This window comes from Centruroides sculpturatus, unplaced genomic scaffold (assembly GCF_000671375.1).
Source record: "Centruroides sculpturatus isolate CEXI.00-Female unplaced genomic scaffold, Cexi_2.0 scaffold1291, whole genome shotgun sequence".
Classification (NCBI taxonomy): Eukaryota; Metazoa; Arthropoda; class Arachnida; order Scorpiones; family Buthidae; genus Centruroides; species Centruroides sculpturatus.
In genome coordinates, this window is record NW_019392629.1 from 195,466 (window position 1) to 214,046 (window position 18,581).

Here is an 18,581-nt window from a genome sequence, read left to right on the forward strand (position 1 = left end):
CATTCTCCAATCTTCTTTGGTATCGCTGCTTTTGGGCCCGATCGTTCAAACTTCGCCGGCCACGATGTATTTTCGATGAAATTAATCTATCCAATTTCGAAATTTCTCTCCGTTGCGTGTCGGCCCGGGTTGAATTTTTGTCGATGAGTAACGAAAATTTCCCCTATTTTTAAAGAATAATCGTGGCTATCGTATCGTCCGAAATTATTTTATTTTGCACAAACAATATACAGTTTAACGGGATTATAACGTCATCGGATGAGAACGACGACCTTAATATAACGTCAAATTTTTATTGGTCCCACGATTTTATTATACAGTAGAGTCCCGAAAACTCGGCACTCGATAACCCGGCAGTCCGGATAACTTGGCCACACCTAACGGCGAAAAAAACCCCAGTTAATTTTCATTTTAGACAGCTTTATGCCTCAAAGTATTTTTCTGAGGTCTGTCTTATCAGGTAAATTACTGTACACTGTGTATTCATTAATTTTCATTTTCATGTAGTAAAGGCTCTATGACTTCATAAAGTAGGTACAGGTACTTCTCCTTTGTTTAAGGATATTTGGGCAGTTTATTCTCTGTTGTATTCTCAGGCAAACAATACAGTATTTTCTGAGAAAACACTCTACTTATTCTTTTTTAACCCCATTCCCGTCGGAGAAAAGGTGACCAGCCAGAATCTCCATATTAGAGAAGAAAGAAAGAAAGAAAGAACCCCATTCCCGATAACCCGGCATTTTCACAAACTCGGCCACTCTTTGGTCCACATTAGGCCGAGTTTTCGGGACTCTACTGTACTAGTTAATGTTAAAAAAAACCTACTTGTAAGGACATAAATCCTTGTTTTAATGTCATATTTGAAGCATTCTCAATTTTAGAAAATTAGATTATAAATTTTATTTAACAAAGAAAATACCACGTGTTCAGTCCTAGGATCAGAGTCCACTTCCTAGAACGACTGTGGGTGGTATTCTCACCACCTGACTTCGATTTTCCTGTGTTGTAGAGTGTCTCCATTTTGTATTTTATTTTGACCTATAAGTCTGGTTTTTTTATGCGCGCATGATTTTGGCAACTAATACTCTGTGCCAAATTGCAACTCTTGACATGTGCTGGTAATAAAAAATGGCAGTACGATTTTATAATCAAGACATAGTCTTGTCAATAATGTTTTTTTTAATCAATGTGCTTAGTGATGACTTAATATTAAGTCATCACTAAATCATTAAATATTTGTCGTGTTCTAATGTTTCCGTTGCAGAAAATAGAAGCATTTCAAATTGACAATCTGATATCTCCAACGTTATTCTTCCATTAAAAATGGCAAATACGGTTTGAAATGAACGTTTTATAAAGAACTTCGTGAAAAAAGTTCTATTTTTAATTTAAATCTGAAATATAAAAAATAGTTTGTAAAACGTAAATTATTTAAAATGACTTTAAGCAAGAGAAAATAGACATCCGAGCCAGTGGCGCCCGTACATTGGGACGTGTGCTCCTCCTTTGTCGTGGGTTTGCTTTGTTTTATTTATGGCAACACAACACTTGGGCCATTTGCCTAGGGAGGATGCCTTCCGGGAGGTCTTTTTAAGGGAAACTGGTCCCTATTTAGGCGTTACAAACGCGGAGAAACTCCGAGAAATTTTTACTTTTTCCCTCTTCGGACTTCCAACAAAATTCGACCCCCTCTTAAAACCTTTATCACTTTATCAATTATAGATACCATAAATAGAAACGAAACGTACAAGAAATTTTGAAATAAATATAATAAAATACATAAACTGTATAAATTTAAAGAAATTTTTCAGAGCATTTTGACTATTTCGTTTATTATTTATTAGTTCTTCAAATTAGTCATGCAAAATTGTGTATTTATGTGATGAACAGTCCTATCTGTATACGGTATTTCCTACAGATGTGCAGCTTTCTGCCTTCAAGTGTCATGGCGGGCGCGCGTTCAATTCGCTTCAAAAATGGCGACTCCGTTCGGGGTTTACTAGTTATATGTCGTTGGTTTTTGTAAGACCAAACTAATTTTTACGATTCCGTTTCATTAGTTCATATCGTAGAGAGAAGCGTCGCTTTCACTTGAATCATATTTTTATTATATGTATCTATTACTAGATAAAACGTAATTTGACTTAGGTCACAGTAAGTGATAAATTAATAATATTAATAATTAAAATTTAATAAATTCGAGAATGAGCGTACGAAGATGTGTGCAATTGTGCATTTAATTGTGCTTTGCATGTGTCTAACATAATTCATCAAAATTATTCTTTAAAATGCAAAAGTCTTCATTGTGCTGCAATTTGAAAAAATTGTAGATCCATAAATTCCCATTGTCGTCCGTCCTTAATCTCGAGAACGGAGTTAGTTAGATGAAAATCGAGACCAGATGTGGAATTCTTGAGGGTAGGAAGCTCCGATTAACTGTATATGAACTTCCGATGAAAACCGGAAATCGTTATTCCAATTCAAAAATTTCTCCTAAAAGGAGTTAGATTAACAATAGAGTCGTGCTCGTCGTCTAAGGAAAAGTATAATGTACAGGGGCAAGCCACTACTAATTTGAAGTGGAGAGCATATATTTTAAATTAAATAAATTAAAAATTGCAACCCGGCATTGTGAGGATGTCACAATAAAAAAACAGCAAGCAGTTGCTGAACTTTCCTGGCAACATTTAAAATTTTGGTTGAAGATGCTATGTTAACAATTAATTTTAATTAAATCTGTTAAAATATAAAGCTTTTAAAAATAAAATATGATAACTACAGTCGACCCCCTATAACACTGTTATTATTCCGTTTTATATGAATTCCATGTTGTACGAGTCACTTAGATTTTACAATTACGTGTGCCGGGCTGTGAATGGCTCCCGAATTTGTAAAATCTAAGTGACTCGTACAACATGGAATTCATATAAAACGGAATAATCAACAGTGTTATAGGCCGCACCCGAAAACATTTGAAATTAAAACAAAGAATTTCTAAAATACGAAATGAATAACAAACAATACAAATAAAAAATAAAATAATAAAATTTGTATCGAAACTGTATATAAGTTGGCCCATTAACAAATTTTTTTGGGTGAAATATTCAGAAGAAATCTATACTAATATTATAAAGAGGTAATGTTTGTATGTATGTATGTATGTTAGTTTGTATGCAGCAGGTAATCTCCGAAACTACTCATCCAATTTCAAAAATTCTTTCACCAATATTTAGAATGGAACTTCAGGGTGGACATAGGCTGTATATTATTCCGTTAAACATGGGGGATGGACAGTTCTTTACGGTAAGCCTTACGGGGAAGGTTACCGTAAAGAATTCTGCTTCTATTTATACTATTTTAGATGCGGTTTTTTGCGTTTTTGATTGCGTTTTAATAGGGTACGTCAACAGAATGTACACTAAGAAGGGATTTTTCGATATTCCCCCCGCGGGGGAGGGACAAGATTAAGGCTTACTGTGAAAAACTTGGCTTCTATTATACTATTTTAGATGCGTGTTTTTGCGTTTTTGATTGCGTTTTAATAAGGTATGTCAACAGAATGTACACTAAGAAAAAATTTTTCGAAAAATTTTCTCCCACGGGGGAAGTGTTATACATTTTTAATAGATACATTTTGAGCCACAACAAGGCGTGGCGGGGTCTGCTAGTTAATAAATAAACATACAAATGATCTATTTCAGATTTGAATTAAAAATAGAACTTTTTTCACCAAGTTCCTTATAGAACGTTTATTTCAAATCGTATTTGCCATTTCTAATCGAAGAATAACGTTGGAGACAGAGCCGGCCCTACCATAGGGCGAATGGAGCAGCCGCTCCAGGCGCTAAGTCCTAGTAGGCGCCTCAGTGGTAAAGAAAATTAAAGGGTATAAATTAGGGGAAACCAAGGGAGGCGCCATAATAGGATCTCGCTCCATCCTAAAACTTGCTTCGGGCTGGCACTGCATATATAGCATGTGTTGGTCACGAGTGGGTGGAAAGCATTTAGTTAAATTGCATTCATATATATTATATTCTGCGATTTATTAATGATTGCATAATAAAATGAGCCTTTTGTCTATGTATTGAAGATTTTTGAATTATTCTATATTTTATCATTAAAAAATCTAGCACTGTGGGACAAGACACAGATTCAATCCATGAAATGATATAGTTGAATCCTCACGAAAAAGAAAGTCCGATTTTCCCTTGTTCTTCGTTCTTTTTTCTCTCATTGCCCGACTGGAGAAGTCCTGACTCATATATCGTTTCCTTTCTTTGTGCTCTTAAGATACGTCCGCACTCTTGGAGGAAGAGGCACGCTTGGTTAGTAAAAAGTAGGAAGTGATGGATAGTGTTAGATGTCACCTGTTGCACTACAGGTATTAGTTAATTAATAATATGGTCGCCTAGAGTTCTTTCTTACTCATTAGAGAAATAGTACAACAAGAGTAGTTAAAATTTCTCTTTTTAAATTACGTAAAAAGTTACAAAATTCTAATACATCGAAGTACCATATAAGTGTATTCTTTCTTTCGTAAAGTCCGTAAAGACTGGTCATAACTTTTTCAAAAATACATCGAATTTCAACGTTTACGTGTCAATAGATTAAAATATGCAGTAGGCACTTTAGAAAGATGCGATTTCTGTTAAAAGATTCCAAAAGGAACCGCTGGCTTTATATCTAGTTTATAAGACCTTTAGCCGGCCCCGAGATCATCAATTAGCGTTTCCACTTCCCAGGAGAATCTAGGGGTTTCATTTTGGATATGTGTTATGTAACGGTGTTGTTTACAGTGATGACGCATTATATGTAAATGAATGGACACGATAAACAAATTAGATAATGGTTTCAATTGTGAATGCTCTCTTAAGGGGTGTTTGTAAGGATGTGCTGCAATGAAACTGAATAAACCGTAGAATCTTCAATTGAAATTCGTGCTGATTGATGTATTAAATGATAATACTTACTTGGCTCCAAGGCTTGCTGTGATCAGGATGGTGGCACCTCCAGGCCTGATCATTGCACCCGGGCAGACAGAGAATGTAGTTTGTGATTCAACTTCTGTTAAATATTTATCAATCCTGTACCCAATGTCATATGAATTACGTAACTATATCAACAAGCCTTGGATTTGAGTACTCGGGTCCCATGTCAGATAAAGGTGTGCTCCAGTACACTCGACTATTGTACGAAATGATACCAGCCCACCAGTGCCTGAATGGATAAAAGCATTGAACATTGGTATTTTCGAAGTGATCCAGCGAGACAAACTACAAAACGTATCTTTAGTCCTATTGTTAATTAATACAACTCTCGTTGTCAATTCGTGTAGACAGAGTAAAAAAGTATTTTTTTTTAATCTAAATCTTTTTCTCGTTTAAGAACTAATGTAAGCTATAAAATATTTCAAAAGTATCAGTCTTTCATTGGTAATAAATTAAATTAAATCAGTCACGACGTCTATTGACACGAGGCGATCTTGGCATCACTAACTTCTGAATCGGTAGTCCTGCCTTTGATTGGTTGAACCGTCGACTTTCTTCAACATAGGAAGTAGAGGAAGTTTACTATCGGGGAGCCGGCCTGCCGAATAACTTGTTCGGAAATCGAGTTATCGTACGGCAACCGGAACAAATAAGGCGTTCAAAATTTTGTTCGTAACCCGAGGTTCGACCGTACTAAAGACTGAATATTGTGATCAACTAAGAAATGTACAGAACTTATAAAAGTTATATTCTTAATGTGTTCGTTGCTTTGAAGCGATGATAATTTTTTAAATTCTGTAATATAAATGGAAAGTAGTACTACGAGCAATTATTTTATTGTGACATCGTCACAATGCCGGGCTGCAATTTTTAATCATGTTTTTAATTTATTTAATTTAAAATACGTGTTTTCCACCTCAAATTAGTAGCGGCTTGCCCCTGTACATCACTTTTTCTGTTAGCAATATAGTAATGCTGGTCATCTATCTAACTTCTTTTAGGGGAAAATTTTTGAATTGAAATAACGAGACGATTAATGCAAATCAGAAGTTCGTATATAGTTAATCGGGAGCTCCTGCCCCTAATCTTTCCATATCTGGTCTCGACATTTATCTCTCTAACTTCCGAGATAAAGGAAAAACGGACAAACAAGTAATTTATGTCTACAACTTTTTCAAATTGCAGCCTAATTATATCAGTTATTTATATAGGAAAAATTATAAATGAATATAGGAATCAGTAATTTTCAAATTAAACGTTACAAAATATACATTGTGACGGGCCGAATGAACCGCTTCATGATAGCTCACTATCGAATCGGGACCAGTCATTTTAAAATTTAAAATAATATACAACGTTTGCTGTAAGCTGAATCGTTGTTCGTATGAACCGTACCACAGTTGCTTAAAGCCTAAATTAAACTATAATAAGACGTGTTAAAATTTAATACAGTAGATAGTGCTTATGTTTTGTTTATTAGTTTGGGTACACAACAGTTGGACAACAGTTAATTGAGCGACAGTCATTTGGACGACAGAAACTTAAGAATTTTTGTACGCTTAGCAAGCTTACGATTTGGCGGATATTTAATTTAATTTATTTATTTTGTAAATATTGGTAAAATATATATAACAAGTAAAACGGAGAAGCCATTTTTTGGGAGGACTGTATCTCGGAGAGTGCGAGCAACGCATGCGCAAATCTCACACTCGCGCCTGTTTGTAGAAACAGCGCGAGTGTGGGATTTATCAGCATTTCGTACTTTCTTTTGACCCGTTTCTTTGTCCCCCGACTACCTACAAGTCTGATTTATTTTATGTGCGCATGATTTGGGCACCACATACTCTGTGCCAAATCGCAACTCTGACATGTACTGTACAGTACAGTACTCCTGCAGCCGTTAACAGCAGCGCGATTTTAGAGACGAGTCTCATCAATATGGTTAAGACTTATGAAGTATGATTTATAAGTTATGAGTTACAATCAAACCTCGGTTTTCGAACGGCTCACTTTTCGAACAAATTTGTTCACTAACAGAATTTCGAACTCATAATTGCACCAGTTGCTGAACAAGCTACACGGCAAGAGCCCCCACAGATGGTCAGCTCTGTACATCCTATGTTAAAGAAAGTCGACGGGCCGACAATTAATGACATGACTACTGATTCATAAGTTAGTGGCACCCACATCGCCCGCGTCATTACACTCACGACACGAATCATCGATGACGTTGCTATTTAAATTAGATTTCAATGGGCATGCGAAAAAAATACAATTTTTGTTTTTCGGTACGGTTTCCGCGCCAGTTGAATTTAATCCAAATTAATTAATAAACACCGTGTTAATTGACATTCACGTAATATAAATGGCATCCTAAATTTCATATTTAAAGGTACTTAAATAAAATTAAATATTAAAAGCTTATTAGGCTATATATATAATACAGTAGAGCCTCGAAAACTCGGCACCTCGGATAACTCGGCCACACCCTGGCAGGGCAAAAAAACCCTTAATTAATTTTCATTATAGACAGCTTTATGCCTCATAAAGTATTTTTTGAGATCTGTCTTAGCAGGTAAATTACTGTACACAGTGTATTCATTAATTTTCATTTTCATGTAGTAAAGGCTCTATGCCTTCATAAAAGACATACTTTTCCTTTGTTTAAGGATATTTTGGCAGTTTATTCTCTGTTGTATTCTCAAGTAAACAATACATACAAGTTCAGTACAGTATTTTCTGAGGAAACACTCATACTTATTTTTTTATAACCCCATTCCCGATAACCGGGCATTTTCACAAACTCGGCCACCCTTCGGTCCACATTAGGCGGAGTTTTCGAGGCTCCACTGTGCTATATTATACTATATATATAGGGATGCCATACGTCTTGTATATACCGGACTGTCACCGTATTTCACTACTCAGTCCTGTATTACTATTTGTTCCGTTTTTGTCCCGTTTTCTTAACCAAGTTTTTGAATGGGAAGAAATAGAACGTACTTGTACTATTGCAAATTTACAAGTAAGAAACATCGATCTTGGCAACACTGAGATTCTATTCAGCCAGTTTGTAGATCTAAAAGATTATTTTGAGAAAAATAATACTAACCAAAACTGCGAAGCAACTATGAAAATGAGTATGGAAGAGAAATGGCTGAAGTTTTGCAAATACAAAGCATTGATCAGAATTCATGTCTAATAAAGCTATGCGAATACGTATTTGTCATTCCAGCCCACAATGCAAATGTTGAGAGAATATTTTTCCTAATGTCAACTCAATGGTCAAACGAAAGAAACAGGTTGTCAGTGGAGACAATTGAAGCAATTTTGATTTGTCATTATAATTTTAAAATGACTTGCACCCAATTTTATAATTATGTGAAAGAAGAAAATGACATAATTAAGAAAGTAAAAATCAACTTAAAAATATAACTGGAATAAAAAGTATTAGCCTTGCATATTTTTTATTATTCTACGTATTCATTTTATTAGATTGCTTAAACTTTACTGATTTTTTATCAGAGTAAAATAAACCATTATCTACCCACTTTTTTCATGTTTTATTTATTTAGTAGGGGAGATCGGGGCAAGATCGGCATGTTAAGCTTTACTTAAATTTTGTGTAATAAATATTGCTGTAAACTGAAAAAAAAGCTTTGCATATTGTCTATTGGAATGTTACCTTACTATAGAACTGGTTAAAATCAGTTTGGAAATAAAAATAATTAAAATAATTACAACTTTACAAGAAGAGAGAAATTGACGAAGTTGCCCCGGGTATAGGGGCAAGATCGGCAACTTCTCTCTTTTTGTAAAGTTGTAATTATTTTAATTATTTTTATTAAAGTTGCCCCTGGTATAGGGGCAACAGTAATGGGGCAAGATAGGCACGTATATAAAATTATGTTATTAACAATGTATAAGTTGGAATTCACTATTAAAACAAAGAAATACAAATCCAACACCCATTTAATATTATTACAACGAAATGCAAGTTCAAAGACATATATACATGAATAACAAATGCAAACATGTTTTCATTTATCATCTGTTTGATTTTTATCCTTTGCTTCTAATGTGGCTTTATGTTGCCGATCTTACCCCGCTAGTCATGATTTCGAAACATTAAGTACAACCCTGAGAACAGAATGCCAAGCCACGATCTGGCCACGTGAATAAGTTGAAGTTACATCCTTCTAACAGGAAAAGTAACTTTCGTTATCATGGAATTATAACAAAACCTGCCAATTCAATATAAATGGAAAAAAAATATTATATGGAATTGAACGAAAATGAAAATTTGCTTGATAATTCAACTACGCTTGTTGGAGAACAATAAAAACACTATACTCAACAAGATACCAATAAAACTCAACTGCCTAACCTATAACCAAAGTCTCCTTTTAATTTGTTTTTTAAAAAAAGCGCTTGACAAACTTGCCCCGCATGCCGAAGTTGCCCCGATCTCCCCTACTTAAATAAATGTCCCGTATCAATGCTTGGCAATTATGACAACCATAATTATAGGCTATATGATATCACATTGCATTTGTAGGCAAACTTCAAGCCTCTTTTTCGGTGCTAGACACGCTAGCAAACAAGATGGCAGCCATCATCAGTCTCATAAGAGGTTATTTTGCGTTGACGGTTTTGAATTTTACTTATTGATGTGTATAGCCTGAATAAATTAAGATAATGTTAGTACATTAATGAAATATTTTAATATACCAGTATATTTACGTAAGACGTCATATAACTTTCTTTAAGTTCTGCGCTGCACCTGCAATCTAGAGTCCTCTGACATGGCATCAATTTTAATTCGATATTCTTATTACAATAATGAGTTTATAAAAGGTTTGTTTGGTGCTCCATACAATTGCCCTTTTTGCCCATACGATAACGCGCTACTATAAGAAAGATTAATGAAAACATGTAAGATAAATATTTACCCAATTTCGAGAATCTGCAAATAAAGACGGATGTAGTGAGTTGTTTGGAAAGGAAGGCTAAATCCTCATCACTGTAGATGAGTAACAAAGAATAAGTATTTGGAAAGGAAAAAATGATAAGCAGTACAAAATCAAAAATAAGCAATTCCAGCCAAGTATAGAGTGGGCTGTGCGAAATTTAGAATGGCGAATGTGAATATGATGACATGTTTATTCACTTTGACATTAAATGGTGGCTTAGGTGTCGTTAATTAAACACAGGTTTACGTTATTGAAAAAAGATGGAACTATAGTAAATGCAATTTGTATTTTAAGAAAAAAATTCGGGTAATATTATATTATTGGAATTATTCTTATTCTCATTTGCAAATGCATTAGTCTCTTTCCTCATGAATATATAACGAAATGACGGTGAGGACTTGTATGTCATTTGTTTGTTTATCCATTGTATTTAAGTCGATTTACCAGGCAACACGCCCACTTCATTACTCTAAATTAAATCACGTTTTTATTATTTCTAATTAAAGAAAAATCGTTTGGAAAATATTAAAAATAACACAATAGAATTTATTTATTTATCATAAAAATGATAAGTAGATTTTAAAAAATTGCCACTCTAAAGAGTACCTTAAACCTCATAATTCCGGATTTGCGTGACATTTCTATACTTTGCCAGTAACGCTTATCTATAGTTGGCTTGGTGCCAACAACCTTGGCTCACTTGGATCAAGGTTCATTTTAAAAATTTGTTTTATTTATATAATCGACCTGTATATATAATTATGATTATATATATAAGTTTATACATATATACTGTACAGTACATATACAGTATATTCTAGCAGGTAAGCCTAACGTTGCCCGGGCAAAAAATAACATTAAGTTTATTAAATTACTTCGTACTTCTAACCCTTCTATTACATTATATTATATTATATAAAAATTCTTTAAATTGTATACAGTAGAGGAAAAAAGAATTTTTAAAATGCGTTAGATTGGTCACTCGGTGTGATAAACCCTAACGTAAGATAACCTTCGTAGTTATATAAATCAAATACTATGATAAAACAAATATTAAAACGGTTACCATATAAAGTTTGTTATTTAAGCCTAGTATTGTCATGCTTTTTCGCGATACTCGGATGGTACGAAACGGCACAATTTCATTCATCAACTAGACAGAAATCGGAAATACAATATATTAAATGTTTTAATTTTTTCTGATGTTATCGCTAAGAAACTGTGCGATTTACAGCCGAATATCAAACTGTAGTCTGCCAACGAATTAAATTTCGCATAAAATGGACCAAATATTTAAACTCGGCACTCTCGAAAACCACTTAAAACATATTTTGTGCTGGCTGATAACTTTATATCATGTTATTTTGTTATTCGAATGCCACCATAACGCTCGTCCAAAGAAAGAAGGGACCTTTGCGGAAGGAGGTTGAAGTAATTCGATCAAAAGTAGTCGTTGACCTCCTCCCGGTAGAGAAGATGGTCAACAATTACTAATTAATACTGTTCTACTATTAATTTAATATTTGAAAAGTGATCCGTGTTAAATAAGTTGTGATTGCTCTGCATATGATCGAACTCGCTAACCTTAACGTCCGAAAGATTTCATATAACTAAATAAAATAATCTTATAAAAATGCGAGAATAATTGCTTTTATGTGTTAATAAAGTGTTTATATTTTTGCAACAGATTGTACAAAATGCGTGGGAAGTGCGTTCACGTAAATATCCGTTTATAGAAAAGTTAATAGAATTAGTTTGGTTTATTTAGTTAAGGCAACGCGACACGAAAGCGATTTGCCAAGAAAGATGATCCCGGAAAGACTTTTATGTGAAGATGGCCCCTATTTAGATGTTACTAACGTAAAGAAACCCCGGAAAACTTCACATGGCCAGACAGTTGGCTATGAGCCAACCCACGACCGATTACCAGTGTTCGGTGGTTCTACCCAAGGTCTTAGATTTATAAGGTTGCCTCATACAGCCGATTTAGCCACTTCCTGCCAGATTCCGGATATACGTCATTCGTAGTCGAGCCGAGGCCTAGCTACTGCTTCACTACTGTAAGCAAGGGAAGGAAATTTTGGAATNGAGTGACGTCAAATAAGCAACCAATGAGAAGCGTTTCTTCTCTATGAGGCAACCTGATAATCTAAGACCTTGGGTTCTACCCACTCGGCTACTGGAGAGCGCTTATTAGAATTAAGAAAGTACTGTTCAGAAATGAAAAAACCCGAGTCGTTAGATATGAAAAATTAATTACTTAAAGGGTAACACTTCCGATTCCTCGCAGGCAAGTGCTATATGCTATCTATCACAGTAATGATACAGCGCATCTATTTCGCACTATATTATTTTTGCAGTAATTAAATTAAATGAATATAATATACATTTTTAGAAACTATATTCTTTTTAAATCATTTTTTAAATTATTTTGCCAATAGATAGCGCTACAGACAGCTAATCGAATATAGACAGAAATTAATTAATGTATAGAAATTAGTGATGTAACGAATATTCGGTTACTATTCGGTATTCGGCCTATTTTTCGCTATTCGGCCGAATAGCGAAAAATAGGATACCTAAAAACGGGAGTAAGAAATAACAAAAACACAGTAAATTAATCATTTTGGTATTTAGATTTAATGTTATCGGGTTAATGTTGTTTGTTTATATTTATTTGTAACTTATAACATCCACATAATAAAAAATAATAATATTAGTCACATGTATTTACAATTTATACTTACAAATATCAGCACACGTACACACCTATTCGTTCGAGAATCGTCACACACATCTGAGTGTCTGACCCTGTCTATCCTTTTTTAAGAGCTCGTCTTTGCTCTTTCCTTTCTCTTTCCGCTATCTCTCTAGTCCACGTATACCTATGCATACATCATAATACGCACTCACGATACTTTCGATTCGTCACTTTTCCGACGTAGTTTTTCCATTTTACAATTACGTGACTCATAGCCTGGTGATAACGGAGAAAAGAGACAGATAGGTATATGTCACAGTTATGATTTCACAGATTCGAGACAGCTTGATAGCCCGAACGGTCCCAGGCTTTCGCCCGTGCACGCTAAGTGACTTTCATTACAAGCATATAGCTTTCCGAAGTCTATGACAATGCTTGTTTAGCATTGACGGCCGCAAATTTCGCGCCAATAAGTTGCTTCGACTTGTTCGATTATGCTATCAACTCAATGTCATATTTATTTTCACATTTTCACTTCGCGGTCTTTCTCTGTTCTTTTTCCGTTATTTACACGTGTAGGTCATTTCATTGTTATTCACATTTGATATAATCATTTATCACATACTGCCATGACGCTCATTGTCCGCTACAATTGTCAAGAATTAACGCGATTGACGAAGCGTAGTGACAGTGGGCCAATGGAGAGCAGGTCCTTGCCATAATGCGGTTTGCGTGCCAATTTTCGTACGTGCGTTAATCAAGCCGAATAGTTTGGCCGAATATTCGGCTATTCGGCTACGCTCCTGGCCGAATATTCCGTATTCGACCTGAGGCCGAATATACTATTCGTTGCAACACTAATATAAATTCAATCGCTATTTTGGAGTGAAATGTACTGTACGACATTATGTAAATTAGAAGTATGTTAACGTAACTGCCGAGTTTCGTAGCAATTGGTCGAACGGCCTAGAGGTGCAGAGCGAATAAACAAACAAACTTCCTAATTTTTATACATAAATTAACGACGAAATTTAATAATAAATATATTTTTCTGTAGTATATAATTATGCAAAACTGATACAGTTCGTGCGAGATATAAACAACAGAACTACACAGTATCATGAGCAGAGCTGTCTAGAGATTGTATAGAGCAGGCCGCTTTTGCCTCTTGAGCGGATCGTTTAGTCTTTTTTTTTTTTTGGAACAAATGATAAATGTAGAATATTTCTTTATTAATAAAAAGCAATCTTAAAGAATTATATTCTATTAATAAAAATAACATTCATTTAATAAGGGTAAGAACCAATACGAGCTCCGAAGTTTATCCTTCGGAGGGCCGAAAAAATTCTTCAGCTTCCCTCCCTTCTCATCGGCTTCGGCATAGTATATTTTAAAATTTATCAACAAGTTATTTAAAATTTAAAATAATACCAAAGTAAATTTATACATCCGTACGTTTCTATATTCAACGGTTGACTCAACAGTGAATTTTTCGTTGAGTCCCTCCGTTGAACGATCTGACGTCACGTTTTGTAGAAAAAAGAAACGCTTTCGTTGAGAGTAGTGTTGAGAGGTCGCTTTTCAAGATGGCAGACTTAACTAACGAGAAGGTGGCGATTATGACTGTTTTATTAAATAGTATTTCTGAGAGTAGAGGGGGTTACGAGATGTTTTTTAAATCTAAAAAAGATAATGAAGATATTCCATTTCTGTATGCTGCTGCAGTGGAAAAATCGAAAAAAGCCAAAATAGAAGGCTATGTCGAAAATATCGTTCCCAGATACAACGACATGGACTTTAAGTCTCATTTTCGTCTTTCTAGAAGCACTGTCGAAGTAAGTCTCTGCTAAGAATTGTTAGCTGTAGTAACTATCTACAGAAAAATTGCTTTATTCGGCTTTTTTAGCTTTTTATTAATGTTTAAAAATAAATAATTGTGTTATACTATAATATGATATTTTATTTTAGAGGTTAATGGAACAGCTTCCTGAACAAAGGACTGGCCCTGGTCGAACAGGACTAAGAGAAACATCACTACAAACAGTTGTATTGATGTCTCTATGGTTGTTAGGCAATCAGGAGTCGTTTCGTGGCGTTGCGGACAGATTTGGAATAAGCAGAGGACATGCCTATAGAGAATTTGTATATTTTATTAAAACCGTGTCTTCGTTAAGATCTAAAATTATTGTTTGGCCCAAAGGTGAAAAAGCTAAAAGCACCATAAGGAACTTTGAGACCTTACGAGATATAAGCTTTCCAGATGTAATTGGATGTATAGATGGATCACATATATCAATATCAGCCCCAAAAGCATCAAAAAACGCATATTTTAATAGAAAGCAGTATACATCTGTAATTCTTCAAGCAGTATGTGATTCTAAATTATTGTTTACAGATGTGTTTGCAGGGTGGCCAGGATCTTCACACGATTGCAGAGTTTGGAGCAACTCACCACTATGTGAAGCCCTAGAAAAAAACCCTATGATTCCAGAAGGGGCCCATCTCCTTGGAGATGGAGCTTATCCACTTTCTTCAAGTATGATGATACCCTATAAAGACAATGGTCATTTGACAAGGAAAGAGAAACTTTTTAATCAAATTTTAAGTTCGAGTAGGGTCGTCATTGAACAAGCATTTGGACAATTATTTGGGCGATTTAGAAGACTAAACCATTTGTTTATGTTTAGAGTTGATCGAATCCCCCAAGTTATTGTAACAGCGTGTATTCTGCATAATTTATGTATTTTAGAGAATGATGAATATTTAGATGTGTTTGATAATGTTTCTGCATCATCTTGGAATACAACTGTCCCTGTAAATTTTTCTCAAAGAACAGAAGTGAATAGAGTTGATGGAGTAAAAAAAAGAGAACACATTGCTAATAGATTATTTTTACTGGCAAATTGTTAACGTAATTTAACAAACAAATTTCTCTTATTAAAATTGTTATATATAATTAACATGTAGATTTCTGTAATGTAATGTAATAAAACTTACTCTTATATAATGAGAGTAAAAGTAATGAAATTGTAATTTTTGTCTACTTGCCCAAGTTTGTCAAACAGATAAACACTACATTAATAAAATATTTATTAGTATACATAATTGGTAACTTCTTATGAATTGTGATTTACAAACATTACAATATAAATCTTTTAGATTGTATTAAGCATAGTTGATATAGAGTAAATGTTTATCTCTATACTATTGAAATTATTGAAGCTACAGAAAAGTGTTTTATTAAAAGATATTGTCCATGAGCCTTTGCAATGTTAGTAAAACACGCTTCGTCTTATATTTAATGCACAAACTTAAAAATATACATATATACCAAGAACCAGTAATAATAACTAAGAAATTGAATGTGCTGAAACATCCCTAAAACTTCCATCTAAAGTTTCTTTCTAGATAATCCACAAATTAAAGAATACACCAAAATTATAGTTATAAACGATATATATATTTATTTAGTATAAAAATATGTAGGGGAGATCGGGGCAACTTCGGCATGCGGGGCAAGTTTGTCAAGCGCTTTTTTTTAAAAACAAATTAAAAGGAGACTTTGGTTATAGGTTAGGCAGTTGAGTTTTATTAGTGGCTTGTTGAGTGTAGTGTTTTTATTGTTCTCCAACAAGCGTAGTTGAATTATCAAGCAAATTTTCATTTTCGTTCAATTCCATATAATATTTTTTTTCCATTTATATTGAATTGGCAGGTTTTGTTATAATTCCATGATAACGAAAGTTACTTTTCCTGTTAGAAGGATGTAACTTCAACTTATTCACGTGGCCAGATCGTGGCTTGGCATTCTGTTCTCAGGGTTGTACTTAATGTTTCGAAATCATGACTAGCGGGGTAAGATCGGCAACATAAAGCCACATTAGAAGCAAAGGATAAAAATCAAACAGATGATAAATGAAAACATGTTTGCATTTGTTATTCATGTATATATGTCTTTGAACTTGCATTTCGTTGTAATAATATTAAATGGGTGTTGGATTTGTATTTCTTTGTTTTAATAGTGAATTCCAACTTATACATTGTTAATAACATAATTTTATATACGTGCCTATCTTGCCCCATTACTGTTGCCCCTATACCAGGGGCAACTTTAATAAAAATAATTAAAATAATTACAACTTTACAAAAAGAGAGAAGTTGCCGATCTTGCCCCTATACCCGGGGCAACTTCGTCAATTTCTCTCTTCTTGTAAAGTTGTAATTATTTTAATTATTTTTATTTCCAAACTGATTTTAACCAGTTCTATAGTAAGGTAACATTCCAATAGACAATATGCAAAGCTTTTTTTTCAGTTTACAGCAGTATTTATTACACAAAATTTAAGTAAAGCTTAACATGCCGATCTTGCCCCGATCTCCCCTACATAAAAGCATTTCAGTTATTTTTTTAATATTTCTAATAATTGCTTCATAACTTTAAGTTTTTCTTTTTCCATCTTTTCAAATTCTCTCCAACGTCTTTCTTCTCTTTCTTCTTTTTCTTTATCTTCTTTTTTCTTATTTTCAACATAGTTTTGAAACCATGCTGGAGGTTCTTCTTTTGACAGTTTTGGTTTTTTTGAATGTGGAGTATCACTTTGGTGAGGGATTGGAGAGGATGAGGAAGAATTGTGACTAGAAGTAGTTGCAAAGGTAGAGTTTTCGGAAGAATTCGATGTGTCAATAGGTGAAGGTTGGGAGTAGATAGGGCTAGGAAGAGAAGATAATAGTGTTTCTGCTGGAGGTGATATGTTGGTTTTGTAACCATATTTTTCATCTAATAGTTGAAAATATGGCCAGGTGATGCAACCTTCGCCATTCTTTCTAGCACTGTCTTTGTTTTTCCTATATGTTGCTATTAAATTTCTCCATTTTATATCACAGTCTTCAGCAGTTAAATTATACCCTTGTGACGCCATTATACTGTGTATTTTCATCCATAATTTTTTTTTTGTTTCCTGGCTTTCCAAATTGCTCCTCAAGTGCCAGTCTCTGAAATTAGTAACTTAATAATGGCATCTGTCCATACATCTGTAAAATTGGAAATAAAAAAATGTCAAGAATAGCTAAACTAAAATTATTTCTGATTTTATGACATGTTCATTTGCTGGAAGACAGATGCTAAATCATATGCTTACCTCTTTTCTTCGTTGAATAATTTTGGTCCTTCTTTCCTGTTAATGTAATACAAAAATTAATAACTAAAGTAATTCACGTAAGTATTATTCGAAAAAAAAATTTTTACCTGTATCATTTTCTATATTAGATTCAATAAGTTTGAATTCTTCAATAAGTTTGATATCTTCAATATTTAAGTCATTAGGCAAACCTAATGACGGCCAAATATCTGTTCCAATTAAATTTTTAAAGAATTCATTGAGATAGTTGGCCTCTGAAAAAGAAAGCTTAGTATTTCAATGCTGACCAAATTATACAATATAATACTACAATCACGTTTTATCATATATTTACCTTTCAATAATCTGTCCGCTATTACATCGTCCACAGCAAGAGTGAATCGACAATTTTTATACAAAAAGTTTACTTGCTTCATGGAAGCCGCCATATTAGTTCGTTGTCTACTCAACAGCGTTTAAGGTCGTTGAATCCGTAGAGCTCTACGATGAAACAGCGCTGACGTCACTAATCTCAACGGACAACTCAACGGTCCATTTAGAAACGTCGTTTTCTCACCGTTGAGTCAACCGTTGAATATAGAAACGTACGGCATATGTAGGTCTCTCTGGTCTCGTCTCTCGTCGCTGATTGGCAAATCATTTGGATTAGCCAATCAGCGACCGGCTTGCAAGAGGCGAGAGACCAGAGACAGTGACCAGAATATGGCCCCTGGTTTCTAATTGGCCAATACTGCTAGTGACGTCATTTCGCTATACTCTAGCTGCATAAAGAAACGCGGGA

General features: G+C 34.2%; 2 protein-coding genes across 2 annotated transcripts; one reads left to right on the plus strand and one right to left on the minus strand.

Moving 5' to 3' along the window:
• Positions 1–14,060: 14,060 nt before the first annotated feature.
• LOC111617812 (putative nuclease HARBI1) lies at positions 14,061–15,749 on the plus strand. The gene is made up of 2 exons (XM_023359117.1): positions 14,061–14,497; positions 14,631–15,749. The coding sequence occupies exons 1-2, from the start codon at positions 14,249–14,251 to the stop codon at positions 15,570–15,572; spliced, it is 1,191 nt and encodes a 396-aa protein (XP_023214885.1). The 5' UTR covers positions 14,061–14,248; the 3' UTR covers positions 15,573–15,749.
• Positions 15,750–17,485: 1,736 nt separating this feature from the next.
• On the minus strand, positions 17,486–18,310 carry LOC111617811. Its single transcript, XM_023359116.1, has 4 exons — positions 18,135–18,310; positions 17,908–18,054; positions 17,801–17,836; positions 17,486–17,693 (listed from the first exon to the last, which is right to left on the minus strand). Exons 1-4 carry the CDS (start codon positions 18,226–18,228, stop codon positions 17,641–17,643), a joined length of 330 nt encoding a protein of 109 aa, XP_023214884.1. The 5' UTR covers positions 18,229–18,310; the 3' UTR covers positions 17,486–17,640.
• Between the last annotated feature and the right edge of the window lie 271 nt (positions 18,311–18,581).